Genomic DNA, 19,111 nt, shown 5'->3' with positions numbered 1-19,111 from the left:
AATCAGATCTACTCAAGGACCTAATATCCATCTCAGACCTGAAAGAGAGCCCATCACTATCCCTAGCTGGTGCCCCAGCTAATGATCTCCCGCTATTTAAACTAAAAAACAATGCATCATGGTCCCACTGCAACACTTAAGTGAAGATACCATATTAAAAACGTTAAAAGCGCTGCAACCATCCAATCACTTCACTGACTAGCTCCCGGCAAACTACATAAAAGGCTTCACTGCTCTCTTACTACCCCTCAGGACCAAGATCATTAATACTTCCCTTCTTCAAGGATTCCTTCCAGACACCTTGAAAACGGGGCAGGTCTTGCATATCCTAAAGAAACCCACAGCGGACCCCGCGGACCCTAATAACTATCGCCTGATCTCTAACATCCCTTTGTTAGCTAAACTACCGGAAAAATGTGTTAACCCCTTCCACGCTGATGACGAGCTGGGCTCGTCATGGCGTAGCCTCCTTGCACGCTGATGACGAGCCCAGCTCGTCACGTAACATGCGTTTTTAAAAATCTCAGCGCAAGATGGGAATTCCGCTAGCGCGCATGCGGTTAACATACAACTGAACAGTCACATTGATCGTTTCAACCTGCTGAACCAATTTTAATCTGGTTTCAGAGCAGGTCACAGCACAGAATCAGCCATGACACATGTATTAGATGACGCTCTAAAAATCCTTGACCAAAATGAAGCCTGTCTGCTAATCCTACTCGACCTGTCATCAGCATTTGACACCGTCAAACACGACAACCTGCTGAATCTCTTGAAACACAGAATGGATTTGTCTGGAAGTGTATTTAACTGGTTCGCCTCTTTCCTCCAAAACAGATCCCAAAGATTCAAGGTCGACCAATCCCTCTCCTTCCCCTTGTCTGTCACCCTGGGAGTTCCTCAAGGCTCCTCCCTCTCTCCCACCCTATTCAACCTTTTCATGGAACCCCTCACTGATCTTCTCAGCCTCTCCAAGATTCAATTCCACATGTATGCTGATGACACCCAAATTTACATCAAAATTCACTCTCTGGAAGACATCAAATCACTCAATTCCACACTACAAAAAACCCAAATCTGGCTGGCCGAAAACCACTTGAAACTTAAATCCCTCAAAACGGAATTCCTTGTAATCGCTCCCCCTAACAAAGCTCAAACTATCACATACTGGATGAAGCACCTAACAGCTCTCAATGGACAACCGCTCATAGTCGACTAAGCAAAATCTCTAGGGGTAACGCTGGACAATAACCTCAAGATGCTGAAACACATCAGCGTCTCAACTAAGGGAGCCAACTTCCACCTAAAGACCCTGCGAAAACTGAAATCCTACCTGCCTGCCTTCGATTTCAAACAAGCAGTTGAAGCCTTAGTTATCCCTCGCTTGGAATACAGAGCAGTAACCTTATGCGGACTCCCGAGGTCATCGACAGCCGCGCTAAGGCCACGATCAACTCAGCTGCGAGACTCATCACAGGTTCTAAGAGAAACGTCCACATATCCCCAGACCTGAGAGCCCTCAACTGGCTATCGTTTGAAGCTAGAATTCATTTAAAAATCGCTTGTATGACACACAAGGCCCTCTACCACAACGCCCCACAATACCTAGCTCAGAAACTGGTGCTCTCAGCGTGCAGCAGAGCTTCCAGGAGTGCCAAGACTCTTCTCCTACAACCTCAACGATTTGCTAAGAAAAAAACGTATAACCGGTCCTTCTCCGGTATGGCTCCACACTCTGCCCAGTGAAACTAGAATGAACCCTTCCTCTGCTTCCTTCAAAAGAGAAGTGAAAGTCATCCTCATGGCTCAATCCACGTGAACTCTATGTTCTATTGACTGTACTATATTACTTGCTTTTCTTCGTTTATATTCGTCCTTCTGTTTATCTTTGCTGTTTTGCACTAGCCTCGCACCGCCTTCTCTTGATCTAGATGTATGTATTACTTACTTATTTTGTGGTTCACTATATCATAATATATACTGTATATATTTCTACTTGTCATGTAAAGAGCTCTGATACTCGCAAGAGTCTTGTTCGCGCTATATAAAACCTTCAAAATAAATAAAAATAAATAAATTGCTCGGGCTACATACCAATCCATCATATGTTGCCCACCATGCCTCCCTGTACATTTGTTTTACATACACCAGGATTGTCCAATAGTGCAGACATACTCAAAGGCGCACCCTGTTCAGTGTCCTAAAATAATATTTGAATAAATTCAGTGTTGGCTGGTGCAGAATGGGGGTGGCAGGGCTGTGGATAGGGGGGGTTTGGGGGAGTTGAAACAACAACAAAAAAGTCCCACTTACCTCCTGTGCAGGGCCGCCGTCTCTCCTCCGGTGTCATCTCTTCCCTGGAAGCAGGAAGCACCCAGGTTACCCTAAACCAATCACCTTGACAGCAGCGTTGTTATTGGTCTGAGTGCCCTGGTTCTGCTCTCAGACGGGCTGTGGGAGCCTGTTCATGTTCTCCACCCAGGCTGTGCAATACAGCCCAGTGGAGAATATGCTAAGTGCACATGACTGGGCCGGCCGAATGGTCATGCACACTTAAGTGCATGAACCACTCCTCCCCCTGCTGGCTGTGAGATAGCCAAATTCTACCGGCCCCAAAACAACCTGTTATTATCATTTTATTTTTCCTCTTTTCTACTGCTTGAAAGCTGTGGGGCGACTCTCCTCTGCCTTAGTAGAGGAGCCGCCTCTGAATAAATTATTTTCCTAATATTTTTGTAAGGGGGCTTTGTGATAACTATAGTTTAAGGGTTAAACACTCACCTGCAATTAAAAACACCTGCGGGGCACACTGATATGTTTTTAAGTGTTATTCAAGTAAAGACATGAGCGGGAGGGCAGGTATTTTCTTTACGTTTCTATATTGATTGTACGTGGTCATATGTAAATACAAGTTATATTATTACCGTCCTTATAACTTTCCCTGCCTTATTTGTTTATATTGTGCTGGTGTCCTGTGATTATTTTATAAACAAATCTCATGCAAAATGCTCTGAAAAGGATTTGCATTAATTTAATGCCAAGAGTATAAGATGTCTGTGTACACGTTATAAAATAACTACGTAAGCTGCGTCAGAACTGACGTTGAAGCTGCGCATTGAGATTCCCTGTGAGCGCTATTATTTTTTTGCATCTGCACCCATAGCTGCCAAGGTTGCAGATTGCCATGTGTGACATTTTTATAAATTCAGTGAAATTATGAGTGACATTTCAACGATTATGAGTGACACTTTCTCGCGAGCAAAAATCATGCACTGAAGACGAGGGAAACTTGTAAATATCAGAAATTACAGCCATTTGAGCAACAAAAAACTCTACGAACCTCCTGGAACTGCTGCAGAGCACCAGAAATGGAAGCACACTAACCCTAGTGCTCCCTCCTGTAACCTGACTGTACTGTAAATGTGAACACATTCCAAAACGACGATATATGGAAGGTCGCAGAATCCTCTCTACTGGAGTCTACTGTCAAGTCAATGTATGCGCATGCGCTGCATGCAAATGCCCTTGCAGATTGCGAACGTGTAAACAGGAAGACGTGCACACAGAGCTGTGCACACTTTATAGAAATAATTTTCATTAAGACCACTTTGATCTTGCTCCTTACAAATAATCTTTACAGTCTGTGTGAACACGTACAACCATAGCAGCCCCTGCCCTAGCCGTTTTTTAAGCATACATGTAAAAAATTGCACATACAAACGTCAGTACACATTGTGTACTCATTTTTATAAACAAAGGCACATGCTGTAAGTCAAAGCCCTTGCACATACTACTCACATTCCTGTACATAGATGGAAATGCAACGGCAGAATGCTCTTGCTCGTTGTAAGCACATACACATGTAAATAGGTGCACATCCTGTAACAATTTAATTATAAACGTCCTGTACTTTGGTTTATAAGACGCTCTGGCACATTCCAGACAGATACTGTGTAAGAAACATCATCACATGGTGTATACAAACATTCTTGGAAGTGCATGAACCTGCTGCATCATCCCAACTCCCATCACACGTGCATATTGTGTACATGATCCTGTAGCGTGAACTGTGAGACTCAATGCAGCCGAGTTTTCCGCAAATTAGCTTTTTAGTGTATTGCTGAAGCGGCCCAACTGAGTAGGTGACGCGTGCCTTGGGAGTGCAGCCTGTGAACTGAAATAGGGAAGACTGCCTCCGGAGGAGTGTGCATGGGAGGCCCTGTGCACCAGTAGGCCCCTGAGCCCAGATCACAAAAGGGTTGATGAGGGGGGCTCCGCTGCTTGCCACACCAAGGCAGGACTAGAGACCTGGGGACTAGAATTTAACACCCTCGCCGCAACTGATTGGGCTTCCTGTTCCCCCTCACTAACACTACAGTCCAATATGCCGATTACACTGAGGGGGGGTCATCTCATCTGTCCTCCATACAGCAAAAAAGCTTTTTAGCGGCATGGTGATCAGCTAGCTCTTGCAGGTCGTCGGTGTCTGGACTAGAGTCTCATTTTCTGTTTTACATGAACCATGTAAAACAGAAATCACACTCCATTCCAGACACCGACGACTTGGAGGCAGTTGACGGCGCTAACAAGCAAATTTGTGGAGTGGATTAACACTCTCTCACATTGACACTGTCACTTACTTGTGAGGTGACGATACAGAACAACCCTGTGGCCTGCAGATTACTGTGAATTCAAATGAAATCAGATCTTGCAGATGAACCGGGCTCAGAAGGATGGCGAGAAACTGCAGCCCTGCATGCAGCTATTAACTACGTGTGTTGAAATTACCAGTGCGTGCGCTGGCGGCACTGTGTGACAACAATCAATTACCACACTTACACTAAGTAAGTGGCAGCAGGCTGCTTGGCGTCAGCGTGGCCGGCCAAAGTAAAGTACTTACTTGAACTTCGCAGTACTTCCGACTGTTGTGTCTCTGTCTGCGTCCCGGTCGTCCAGCGGCCCGGCCGCAGCAGTGAGCCGCTCGGGGACCCGCGGCCCGCCGCAAAGCACACACTGACAAACTGCATGCAGCGTCTGTCTAGACTCAGACTTAGGCCAGACTGACAGGCTGCCTGCGATCATGCCACCAGCTGCCTCTCATGAATGCAGCGACTACGGCCAACAAGTGAGTGAGTCTGTCACTGCCTGGCCCATTGATGCTGGCGGCCAGTTAAGCCTTCAGCGGGGTTTTTTTCGCAGGCAGACAGCATCGCACCAGGACTCGACTCTCTCAGGTTGAGTCCCCCGCCGTTTCTGTCCAATCGCCACTTCTTGCGGACATGACGACTCGTCACGGGGTCACAATATCCGGATAACCAACCCCCACGGTGCCACAGCCAGTAGTAGCCACCACTGCTGAGGGCATGCCCCGCCCACGGGTCTGAATCGGCAGTATCAGTCAGTAACTGACAGCCGCGACTTGGGCAGGATGCAGCGCCAGCAGGGCGGAAGATTTATAACATTGTATCAGCCTCAGCCAGAGCTGAGCCGACGAACATCTTTAATAGTTAACTGTTTGTTAACTGAGCCAGAGCTGCTGGCAAGTTTGCAGGGAGCAGAAGAGTCGGCGCACAGGTGCACAGAGGCTCCGGCTGTGCGCACGTCAGAGTGACATTAAAATGCGTGAAATTGCATTTCAGTGCGGTAATGCGGATCACCGCACTGAAATGCGTGAGTGTCACACCTGTTGCGTGACGCTTGGCAGAACTGTGCACCTTGAGGCAGTAGCGGTTTGGGAGTAAAACAATCTTATAAATACCAAGTGGGGCATTAATAACACCAACCTCACGTATGGGGCAGGTGGCTGTGCATGATATCTCAGTTTTACACCCAAGGCCTGCTCCAAAAGCCCTGGATGCTAATATGCTCCCTAGAATTCCCTCCACGCTGCCAAGCGATATAAATCTTTGTCATGTTTTTGGGACAAGTTTTTGACGGGTCTGTGAGTTTTTCCTTTGAACAAGTTGCTGACACCTACTTGAAACACAGGGGATCGGAGAGGTCAGGCTCCACCTAGTTAGTGATGATTTGTACAGTTGTGTTGTTCATTTCCTAATTAAAATGATTCCTCTGGTCTGGGCACAATGTCAAATGAAAGAAGTGTAACGAGTCATGTTTCCTTTGTCAACCACCACCTCTCAGTGCCTCTTGCCTCCTGCGGCACCCTCGCTTCCTCACTCCCATCTTCAGATGCCGATATCGAGGGATGGTGTTTGTCAAGGCGGGTGAGAGTATATAACCTTCTGATTTCTGTAGTGCGTGGTGCATTCGTACGCTAAGCTATCCTATCACCCATACTGGGATAATAAACACCCAAATGTTGTGAGTGGAAATTCTGCATCACAAAGGCCACGGTGACCGTCCCTTCCAAATGTGTTCCCTCTGCCGTTTTTAATTCATGGTTAATAATGTAGTCCTAGGCTACAGCGCATATTGTGCAAACCTGGCCCCAAAAGTCAGCTCAAGGGCACAGAAGCATGGAAGACAAATACGCAAAAAACCTTTCTCTCATGTTTAAACCAGGGAACTTTGAGTTGAGGCACGTATGAGGTTTCGCTGTGCGCCACTGCACATGGTATACAACGTTTACCACGCATCTTTTACCACGCACTACACTTACAACGCAGGCATTACCACGCATACCATTACAACGCATTGTGCTGGGGGGCGCTCTAGGATAGGGAATAAGTTTAATTTTATATCCAACACCTTCCCTAGTATCCACGGGGACTGGAGTTGGAATATAAAATTATACTTACCACTATCCAGCCCCTCAAAGCGCTATGCGTTGTAACGGTATGCGTTGTAAATACCGGGTTGTAATGGTATGCGTGGTAATAGTATGCGTGGTAACGTCATACATCCCTGCACATAGCTGCGACTATTACCTAAATTAGGGCGGGTGAGTCACCCTTCTTGGCATTCAAACTTGCGAACCGACGATCGCTGCATATTTTTCCGGCTACATTCATCTCGCTGAGGCATCCTGCCAGACTGAGTGAACCAAGGGGAGACTTAGCTGCGGAGAGCACAGCCTGTCAGCTTAGTGTGACAGAAAGGGATTTCTGCTGTTTCCAAGCACAGGCCAATTGACTCCTGGAGTCTACTCAGGACAGGAGGGTCCCCTGTCTGCCTGGTTGCCCCTAGACTGCAGGACACAGGCGCTGTCACTATATTGGAGCACCTGGTCCTTTTTTATCAATGTAAATAATGTGTCATTTTGGCTTGACTTTTTTCTTCTACCTTTGAATTCAACTACCATAAAGAAATGCATTGACTGCTTAACTAAGGAAACGTAGTAAAACTTTTCTTGACAATACTATTGCCGTGGAAGTCCAGGGCTACACCTATCATGTAGGATCCACCTTTTTTATAGTAATTGTCCGGCCCAGGTCCCTGGGTTATTGGGTTTCCCCATTTCTTTAAAATACTGTGTGTGATCTTTAGCAGTGATGGGAATTATTTCCTACTGGAGTACAAGCCAGTTGAATTTTCCCTTTTTAGGTCTCGCATGGCGTTGCAGGGCAAAGCGCTGTCCACCTCAGCAAAAGATTTTGTGAGAGAGGACTTTGAGAAGAGGGCTTTAAGCCCCTCCCCTCATTTCCATTGGCCGGCATCCCCGTTTACGCTAAACGGTGGCCTGCAATTGGAAATTAGGGTTTTCTGTTCACGCCCTTTGTCTCTGAGCCGGACTGGCTCACCTGCTTTGCTGCTGTTGCAAAATAGTTTCTTATCTTAATGGGGTCAAACTCATGACCCAATAAAGACAAGAGATCGATGCTTGTTTTTGTATGCTGCACAACAAGCCACGGGTGCAAACTTACCAGCAAAGGACCCTGCGCTGTTTAACTGTAATCGGTTTGCATTTCTGGACAGTTGTCACTTTTTAGATGCTAGAAAAAAAGCCCCTAATTCCATTATGGACACAAATTAAACTGGTATTTGGCTTGCTTGCATTAGGATCGATCTTATCTGTGCGAACGTTGTTTTCATTATAAGCATGCTGAGTGAGAAAATAGATGCCGAATCTTACTGGTATTTTCGCAGCAATTGTTTCATTACAACCTTTGTAGACATTTAGGAGGATCATAACATCTGAACAAAAATGATGAACAGTAGTAAGCAACGGCGGGCTCACAAGCTAAAACGCATCAAACCTCCTGATTGACAAACATGTCTCCGCTTCTGCATTTTAAACGAAAGGATTACGGATTGGCAAAATATTCAGGTGTGAATGCATTTCAGCTGGCTTTATTAATTTGTAATGCCAGTACTCCATCCACTGTGCTACCTCAGCAGTTCAACGGAGCTCCTGTAAGCATCTGCAAACAGACACAACTGAGCCGAGATGTATTAGAGACACCCAGCAGAGGTACTGGAGACACCCACCAGAAGTACTGCAGACATCCAACAGAGGTACTGCAGACATCCAACAGATGTACTACAGACATCCAGCAGAGATACTGCAAATTACCGCTGGAATGCTTTGGAGGAGCCCTGCAGGATTTGCTCAACTATATTAGGGTCCACTCATTAACGGGGAATACAAAGGGTTTGTGGGCTGCCGCTGTCACACCGCATTCACTCTCAGCACATGCGACTGCACACACAGATGGCAATCACACCTGTGCCATCCACGGCCCGTGGGTGGAGTGAAGGACCCATCTGAAGGGGCCTGACGGAAACAGGAGCACACTTTCAGGGAGCACAAATGAAAATGCCTTTCCTGCTACGCTAATGTGTGGCTGCGACCACTGCTAGTCCTTCCTGCCCCGTGAGCTGAAGTAGTCACATTCAGTAAAGAAGGTTTCACATGGTGTTTCCTTCCAGGTCACAGAGTCCACCTTTGGGCCGCATCCCATGGTGCATCGAGCACTGAGCATTCACGCACGCATGATTGTTGCGCCAATACCCAAAATAAAAAATACCCACCTAAAGATCGGGATGGGTGCACAGTCTCCCGAGCCATGCAGGGGGGCAATGTCCATCCCCGTAGCACTGCAGCATTACCACCATAGGACTCTGAACGCATTGCAGTGCAGGGCTGATCCCTGAAGTGCAGATTGTCATCTGTCGGCAGAGCCCCAAGTGCTCACCTGTCCAAGCGCTCACTTCTTTTTGTTGTTGGATTTTAAAATACGCATTTTGCACTGATCGCTGAGTATCTTAACTTAACCTTTCCCCTCCTGACAATGCCGTTGAACGGAATCAAATTAAGTACACTTAGCAGGCAAGGAGGCGGTGCTGGCTGGTGCAGGAGAATCCCAGGCTGTAGAATCAAGTGTCAGTCATGCGATCAAACTAAACGCTTCCACAGGACATACCAGCGCCGCCAAGTGGTCACTAGGGCCGTGCAGCAGTAGCCCGCAGATAGGTTTCCAGGAGTATTTCACTAAAGCCCTTCTTCTGTGCTCCATAGCCAGCTCCGTGCTATATAAACATTCCCTCCCTGTAAAATATCTAGAACCAGGCAGTTTCAATTCTCAGTTCACCGCCTGTCTCCTAGTGACCTCGAACCCTGGCCCTCTGTCGCACAGCTGGCTGTACGGTGCCTCCTCGTCCTGCGCCCCTAGATGCTCGCAGTTTATTATCATGTGACCAGGGCTTTAAGTTGGCCTGGTCTCACTGGTGCTGAGAACCATCAGTTTTTTAACGGGGGCCCGAAGTGGGTCTCTATCGGGCTCTGTTTTATTTCCTGGCACTTTTTTCCTGACTTTAGTGACAGCAGGCTGCTGACCCAGGGTGCAAAACAGCCTGATATACACCCGTTTTGAGACAGTATGTGCGCGTGCTCACACTGCTCACTTCTCACTAGTGGAGAAGTTACAGCAGGACATGCCACTGCCGACACGTCACTGCTGGCATGTCCCTGCTGACACGCCACTGCTGACATGCCGCAGCTGACACGCCGCTGCTAACATGCCACTGCTAATATGCAGCTGCTGACACCATTGCTGACACATCACTGCTGATACGCCACTGCTGACACGCCGCTGTGGACAAATCTCTGCTGGCACACAACTGCTGATATGCCACTGCGGACACATCATTGCTGGCACACAACTGCTGACACATTGCTGCTGACGCACCTCTGCTGAAACACCGCTGCTGAAGCATCGCTGCTGACACATCGCTGCTGGTGCTGCTGCTGACACACCACTGCTGACACGCCGCTGCTGACATACCACTGCTGACACGATACTGCGAACACATCGCTGCTGACACGCCACTGCTGACACACCATTGCTGACACACCACTGCTGACACAGCACTGCTAGCACATCACTGCTGACCCGCTACTGCTGACACGCTGCTGCTGACACTACTGCTGACACACCGCTGCTGACACACCACTGCTGACACGCCGGGGCTGACACGCCGCAGCTGACATGCCGCTGCTAACACGCCACTGCTAACATGCTGCTTCTGACACCATTGCTGACACATCACTGCTGACACACCGCTACTGACACATCACTGCTGGCACACAACTGCTGATACACCGCTACGGACACATCGCTGATGGCACACAACTGCTGACACATTGCTGCTGACACATCGCTGCTGATGCACCTCTGCTGACACACCGCTGCTGAAGCATCGCTGCTGACGCTGCTGCTGACACACCACTGCTGACACGCCGCTGCTGACACGCCGCTGCTGACACGCCGCTGCTGACACGCCGCTGCTGACACGTTGCTGCTGACACATCACTGCTGACACACTGCAGCTGACACATCACTGCTGACACATCATGCACCATCAGGATTCAAGCAAGCCGGGCCGAAGACGGCTGAAATGCCAGAAACCGGTCCCCGTAGCTTGTTTCCTTCCCAGTGTAAGAATTGGCTTTTGTAGTTTGGTTTGCCCTGTTCCCATCATGCACTGGGACAGGAACAGACTAATTTGCATACAGCCAGGTTCTGAAACTGGGATGGTGCAGTGAGCTAAAAAACGGTGTTGGATCTAGCCCTGATCTCTTGACTGGGTGAGAGTATTCTGTTTAATTCAGAGACTCTGTCCCTCACCACCCCTTGTTGTAAATTTTTTTGTCCACCCTAAGCGTGGAAGGGTATACTCAGATGTGAGTCCCTTGCTCATTGCACCATCAGGATTCAAGCAAGCCGGGCCGAAGACGGCTGAAATGCCAGAAACCGGTCCCCGGTAGCTTGTTTCCTTCCCAGTGTAAGAATTGGCTTTTGTAGTTTGGTTTGCCCTGTTCCCATCATGCACTGGGACAGGAACAGACTAATTTGCATACAGCCAGGTTCTGAAACTGGGATGGTGCAGTGAGCTAAAAAACGGTGTTGCTTCTAGCCCTGATCTCTTGACTGGGTGAGAGTATTCTGTTTAATTCAGAGACTCTGTCCCTCACCACCCCTTGTTGTAAATTTTTTTGTCCACCCTAAGCGTGGAAGGGTATACTCAGATGTGAGTCCCTTGCTCATTGCACCATCAGGATTCAAGCAAGCCGGGCCGAAGACGGCTGAAATGCCAGAAACCGGTCCCCGGTAGCTTGTTTCCTTCCCAGTGTAAGAATTGGCTTTTGTAGTTTGGTTTGCCCTGTTCCCATCATGCACTGGGACAGGAACAGACTAATTTGCATACAGCCAGGTTCTGAAACTGGGATGGTGCAGTGAGCTAAAAAACGGTGTTGGATCTAGCCCTGATCTCTTGACTGGGTGAGAGTATTCTGTTTAATTCAGAGACTCTGTCCCTCACCACCCCTTGTTGTAAATTTTTTTGTCCACCCTAAGCGTGGAAGGGTATACTCAGATGTGAGTCCCTTGCTCATTGCACCATCAGGATTCAAGCAAGCCGGGCCGAAGACGGCTGAAAAGCCAGAAACCGGTCCCCGGTAGCTTGTTTCCTTCCCAGTGTAAGAATTGGCTTTTGTAGTTTGGTTTGCCCTGTTCCCATCATGCACTGGGACAGGAACAGACTAATTTGCATACAGCCAGGTTCTGAAACTGGGATGGTGCAGTGAGCTAAAAAACGGTGTTGGATCTAGCCCTGATCTCTTGACTGGGTGAGAGTATTCTGTTTAATTCAGAGACTCTGTCCCTCACCACCCCTTGTTGTAAATTTTTTTGTCCACCCTAAGCGTGGAAGGGTATACTCAGATGTGAGTCCCTTGCTCATTGCACCATCAGGATTCAAGCAAGCCGGGCCGAAGACGGCTGAAATGCCAGAAACCGGTCCCCGGTAGCTTGTTTCCTTCCCAGTGTAAGAATTGGCTTTTGTAGTTTGGTTTGCCCTGTTCCCATCATGCACTGGGACAGGAACAGACTAATTTGCATACAGCCAGGTTCTGAAACTGGGATGGTGCAGTGAGCTAAAAAACGGTGTTGGATCTAGCCCTGATCTCTTGACTGGGTGAGAGTATTCTGTTTAATTCAGAGACTCTGTCCCTCACCACCCCTTGTTGTAAATTTTTTTGTCCACCCTAAGCGTGGAAGGGTATACTCAGATGTGAGTCCCTTGCTCATTGCACCATCAGGATTCAAGCAAGCCGGGCCGAAGACGGCTGAAATGCCAGAAACCGGTCCCCGGTAGCTTGTTTCTTTCCCAGTGTAAGAATTGGCTTTTGTAGTTTGGTTTGCCCTGTTCCCATCATGCACTGGGACAGGAACAGACTAATTTGCATACAGCCAGGTTCTGAAACTGGGATGGTGCAGTGAGCTAAAAAACGGTGTTGGATCTAGCCCTGATCTCTTGACTGGGTGAGAGTATTTTGTTTAATTCAGAGACTCTGTCCCTTACCACCCCTTGTTGTAAATTTTTTTGACACACCGCTGCTGACACGCCACTGCTGACACACCACTGTTGACACGCCGCTGCTGACACCACTGCTGACACAACGCTGCTGACACACCATTTCTGACACTCCGATGCTGACACGCCGCTGCTGACACACCGCTGCTGACACGCCGCTGCAGACACACCACTGCTGACACGCCACTGCTGAAATGCCGCTGCTGACACGCCGCTGACACACCGCTGCTGACACGCTGCTACTGACACATCACTGCTGTTACACAACTGCTGACACCGCTGCTGACACACCACTGCTGATGCACCATTGCTGACACACCACTGCTGACACAACATTGCTGACACATCACTGCTGACACATCGCTGCTGACTCGCTACTGCTGACACGCCGCTGCTGACACTACTGCTGACACACCGCTGCTGACACACTACTGCTGACACATCGCTGCTGACACATCGATGCTGACACACTGCTGCTGATGCACCATTGCTGCCACACCACTGCTGACACAACATTGCTGACACGTCACTGCTGACACATCACTGCTGACTCGCTACTGCTGACACGCCACTGCTGAGACTGCTGCTGACACACCACTGCTGCTGACACACCACTTCTGTGCACTTCACTGCTGACACACCACTGCTGACACACCACAGCTGTGCGCCCCAGTGATGAAGGCAGAATTCAATGCAGCCAAATTTGGAAGAGGTGGGCATGCACAGCACAGACACCACTGCTGCTCCACCACAGCTTACACCACTGCTGACACACCATTGTTGACACACCACTTCTGACACGACACTGCTGACACATCACTGCTGACACGCCGCTGCTGACACGCCGCTGCTGACACCACTGCTGGCACAACGCTGCTGGCACACCATTGCTGGCATGCTGCTGCTGACACGCTGCTGCTGACACGCCACTGCTGACAGACCGCTGCTGACAGGCCGCTGCTGACACTCCGCTGACACACCGCTGCTGACATGCTGCTGCTGACATGCCACTGCTGTTACACCACTGCTGATACAGCGCTGCTGACACAGCGCTGCTGACACACCACTGCTGACACACCACTGCTGACACGACACTGCTGACACATCACTGCTAACACGCTAATGCTGAGACGCTGCTGCTGACACTACTGCTGACACATCGCTGCTGACACACCACTGCTGACACCACTGCAGACACGCCACTGCTGAGTCACCACTGCTGACACACAACTGCTGACACACCACTGCTGCTGACACACCACTTCTGTGCACTTCACTGCTGACACACCACAGCTGACACACCACAGCTGTGAGCCCCAGTGATGAAGGCAAAATTCAATGCAGCCAAATTTGGAAGAGGTGGGCATGCCCACCCCAGACCCACATCATCTGAAGGAATCATGACAAGGAGGAGGGTGCAAAAAGCTGCCAGCACTGCTACGATAGGAGGAACATTAGACAGGTGCATGAAAGACAAGGACGAAATCCATTTGATCCCAAAGCGAAGTCAAGCAGGCGGGGGATAAGAGGGTGGGTGCAAGTAAAAGAAGTGGAGTAGGAGGAATCAAAAGGTCTGATGTAAAGAAACAACTAGCTCCATAGAGCCAGATGGACAACAAGGGGTGCTACCGGGTGGACAAAGCTTTACAGAGCAGATTAAGGCTGATCAGCCCTAACTAAGGATGGTTGCAGGTGCAGATAGAAGGGATGTTTGGCAAGGATTATAGGGGGAGAGGGCATGGGAGAGTTACACGAATAGAACAAGCATTGCAAATGCAATAGGTCTCGCCTTTCATTCATTTAAAGACATTTTCTTTCCTATACAATACCATTAGCTAAGCAAATGACTTTAACTAAATCAAAGGCGAGACCTATTACATTTTCAATGCTTTTTACTACCAAGGCACTTGTCAAAGCTTACATTTTCTGAAAAATGTTTGGGAAGTTTCAAATCAACCGACTTAGCAAACTGATACTCCTTTACACTGCTCATAGGATCATAAATAGAAGGGCATTTTCTATCCGAAATGGAACATTAATTGATCAGCATTCTGTTTGTGGTTGACTTTTAAGTTATATAATTTCATACTGATTGTCTTTGTTAGATAAAACAATGGTGCATATTCGGTAATATTTTTTTAAACATGTTTCCACATTCAGTGTTCAATGGCATGCAAGAAAGGGCAAACATGGCGCAAGATAAGGTGTGTGGATGATAACAGAAAACCCGTGAAAGAAAATTACTGTGATTCGTCGACAAGGCCTCCTTCTACAAAAAAGTGCAGGCATGCGCGCTGCAGGTTTGTGGTGGTTACCAAGGATTCATCACAGGTACACAGCACCTACTTTTTAAATTATAATGTTATAACTATTTTAGTTAACCACAACACTTTCTGCTGTTGTATAGCAATACCACTTCTTTTCATCTTGAGCTAAATTGCACTAATCTCAAAGTTCTTTATGTAAAATATGTTACTGTTGTCTACACAGCAGTCCATTTTATGGACCTTAGAAGCAAGGATTGTGGCTACCATATGTAAAATGGCATTACCCTTTCACCTTTCTCAGGCATGGGGGTTGTACATGTTGCTTTATTTATAGCATATAATCTCCATGCTAGTGGATTACATGACCGCCTCGTAGAATTGTTTTGACCTATGAACAGCACTGCTTTGAAGTATGAAATTCTTGGTCAACCCACCTCGAATTTACCCTGTGTATTCAAGGTATACACTGATCTATGCATTAGGTGAATTAACTCAAGGATCTACCAAACCGCTGAATGCCTTCAAAACTATTATCTAACACTACTACCACAGTAAATCAATTATGCTAGAAATTTACTTGCAGAAAATGTATCTCCTAAGATGCAGGCGAGGACGTCTAAGGAGTTTATAACTATGTTATTGACTGTTTTAGAAGGACACATTTCACCACCTCCTGTATTTATAAATCATCATTTGTCTGCTATGAGGACTGACATTTTCTGGTGTGGTAAAATTTGCCTTTTTATCATTCTGACTGCCTTCCTAAATCGCAGTGGGGATGTTTTTTAAGATATATACTGTATTCTCTATCCTCGTTAACAGTTTTTTTCCTGTATGTTATCTAATTTTATTTTTATGTTTTCTTTTCTATCTTTGTTATTATTTCTCATTTTCCAAATAACTTATCTGATCAAGTCTTTTTTGTGTCATAGCTTTGTGATTGACTTTCATAAGCTATTAAACTCTGACACTAGTTGCCATATTGAAATAACAAGTGTATTAATGTTGAATTCATTCATACGCCATCCTTTTGTACTTCTTTGGCATGTGGTTCTCGCCAAGGAAAAATAATTACGTCAAATATCAGAAATCAGAAGAGATATCTGCTGTTCCTTTTCGTCTAATTCTTTTAGACTGCAATCTAAGTTCACAAGCACTGTGATAGTTTTCTAATGAAGTCGATGGAGTGCTTTAGATAAGGCATTTTAGCTTGCCTTGCGCTATACAACACAAAAGGCATACAATTAACTAATGAAATATGCATATTCATTGTAATTTAGAAATACTCTTTAATGAAGTTCCTCCGTACTCTATACTTTAGGGGTATATTGGGAGTTTCTCCTGTTAAGTGTAATCATTTAAAACCTTTCGCTTCTATAGTACTCTTAATCCAGAAGTCAGTGAGTGCGTTGCTATCCTTAAAGAATTCTATCCAGCATAATATGTTCTCCCTTTTTTAAATTTGTATTAGACCATAGGATATTCTACCTCTTCTTTTTTCATTTTATTTTTTTATTTATTTTTTCCACAGTAACTCGATGGACCAATACATACAGTAGAAAATCAAAGTCATTTCAGTCAGACACATAATCGGAAAGCATGCCCTAAATACCTAAACCATTTCTTGATCCCTTTAACCGAATACATACTAAACTCTAATGAAAATAAATTATACATCTTAGCCCTCCATCGCTCAAAAGGCGGAGGTTCGACCTGACACCATTCAGCTGCGATACAAAGTCGAGCAACAATCATTGCGATAAACAGAAAATGTCTGTGTTTATATAAGGGAGTACCCTTGCCGACTTCAGGTCAGATACCCAAAAGCATCATTACGGGTGTTATAATAATAGGAACCCTTAGTACTCTTGACAAAAAGTGCTCAATACATCGAATATAATTTGCTAAGCAAACACATGGAAAAAGAATATGCACATTATCTGCATTATCCCCCGGCAACTAAAAAATGTTCAATCTTGCCCAATTCCCCATTTTATCATACGGACCGGTGTGTAATATAAACTGGAAAAAGTCTTAAAACATTGAGCTTTCAGGTTCGCAGACAAAAGAGTCTCCCTAGATCTAACAATAGCATCTTTTAAACTCAGGTGCTCAATACCCAGCATCGCAGTCCACTTTGTACTATATTTATCAAGATCATCTTTTTTACAGGATAACAATATTTGATAAACGGCCCAAATTTTGACCTGTCCTTGAACCGCAGTAACTACTGGGCTAAAGTCCGCTCTAACATTTTTCTGAAAAATAAAATCTCTAAACTGGAGATAATTGAAAAATTGGTTTTGATGCAAATTAACCTCATAGATGCTATTAAACATTCCTCCCCAGTGCTGCGCTGTCCATTGGAACTAGTGCTGAATGGACGTCCAATGGTCGCGCGCAGCACTGGGGAGGTAGTGCTGCCGTAGGCCAATGCACCGAGGCAGCACTTAAGGGGTTAAACTGTCAGGATATTTCTTCATAAGACATCAGGGAGTCGTCATTACAAAACAGATCCCCAAGTGAAACTACACCCTTTGACCTCCACCCTTTGGCAATAGTATCCCAGAATATAGGTGGAAGAATATTTACAGCATTAATTGGTGTATACCAAGATAGTTTTTCTACTGAACAAAACTTTTGTGTTCTTTTCCACACGTTAAAGCAGATATAAGGACCTTAAACCTTGTGCGTTTGTAGTAGCTACCATCAATTTGTTTAAAAAAGCATTGACTTGCCTCAGGACCCAACAAAATCTGAAAAATAGATGGAGCCTCCGCCATATTACCCACATTTTCTCCGGTTAGTAATTCCACCTCTGTTGTGTGCTGGCTGAGTCCATCAATCAGCCTTAGCAAACATTTGTTCAGTTAAAACGATGTGCCTTTTAAATCCCAGTTAAGCCATTGCAACCAGGGGTCTGCTCTGAAACTGTAGGGTCAAATAAGTCACACTGGTGGTTGTCAAGTGTTGAGAATCAATCAACACATTATGCTTTGCCTACATGAAGTATACATCTTCATCATCTCTTATGATGAAGCTAGAGGGCTTAATTTATTAAGGAGCCAATGCTTAGCAATCCACTTCAAGACATCACAACCTCTATCTAGCCTTTTCTTTTTTCAAGAGATGATGCCATTCTGACTTTGTCTCTCTTATTCTGGTTCTTTCATGATTTGTTTGCATCTTGACTTTTCGCTGTACCCTAAGCCCTTCATTTTTATCATAATTATCTATTAATGTTTTCCAGAAACAAAAGGCAACCTGAATTACTTTGTAGTACACTATTATCATTGTCAAAGATTTCAATGGTACTTCTAACTCTGCACCTCACGCTAGTTCAAATAAATGTTGTTCCTGCGCAAAATTCTCCAGCGGCAGTATTAAAAAAGTTATTTATTTATAATTTCATTTATAATTTCTATGGTAAGCAAAGCTCAGCCAACGCGTTTCATTCCCTCTAGAGGAATTTCATCAGGGCTTAGAAGTTTTTCCCTCCCTAAGGGAGTTAGACCGAACGGACGCGGTCGCAGCATGCAGGCTTTACTATGCCTGTAAGTACTCCGAGGGCTCCCAGCACAATACACTGGAGAAAATGTCCTGCACTACAAGTCCATTATTGAAAACTTACCGAAAAACTACTAAGCCCTGATGAAGTTCCCCTGGAGGAAATGAAACGCATTGGCTGAGCTTTGCTTACCATAGAAATTCCGTATGAAATTATAAATAAAGAACTTTTTTGATAATATCTACAGTCTATTGGACTTCATTGCCTGGCGCATCCCCATTTGTAGTATACACTATTATTACACTATTATCATTGTCAGTAATATGCATATATTGCAGTCTGCTATGTCAGCGCTATCAGTTCTCAAGTCTCATGGCTTGATTCATAAATAGACTCTGCAGTCACGGTGGAGGCCTCACAGTTACGGCACAGGTCCTGCACTTGAGGCAGGACCCAAGTACAGCAGTTTCCAATTGTGGAAGTCCCACCACGAGTGTGGGACCCCTGCTGCAACTGTGAGGTCTCTGCCGAAACTGAGAGGCCTCCGCTGCGACTGTGGAGG

The 19,111-nt window shown here is 46.2% G+C and overlaps 1 protein-coding gene across 1 annotated transcript in view; it reads left to right on the top strand.

The window, feature by feature from the left end:
• ADAMTS20 (ADAM metallopeptidase with thrombospondin type 1 motif 20) overlaps window positions 1-19,111 on the top strand; it is a 1,033,120-nt gene that overhangs the window by 864,233 nt on the left and 149,776 nt on the right. The window contains exon 28 of the mRNA XM_086919514.1: window positions 14,935-15,105. Within this exon, the coding sequence (XP_086775640.1) occupies window positions 14,935-15,105 (171 nt within the window). The remainder of the gene's footprint in view (window positions 1-14,934; window positions 15,106-19,111) is intronic.

The sequence above is a fragment of the Lissotriton vulgaris genome, chromosome 1_1 (assembly GCF_964263255.1).
Source record: "Lissotriton vulgaris chromosome 1_1, aLisVul1.2, whole genome shotgun sequence".
Classification (NCBI taxonomy): Eukaryota; Metazoa; Chordata; class Amphibia; order Caudata; family Salamandridae; genus Lissotriton; species Lissotriton vulgaris.
Note: the sequence above shows the minus strand (reverse complement) of the source record. Positions and strands in the feature narration are given on the sequence as shown.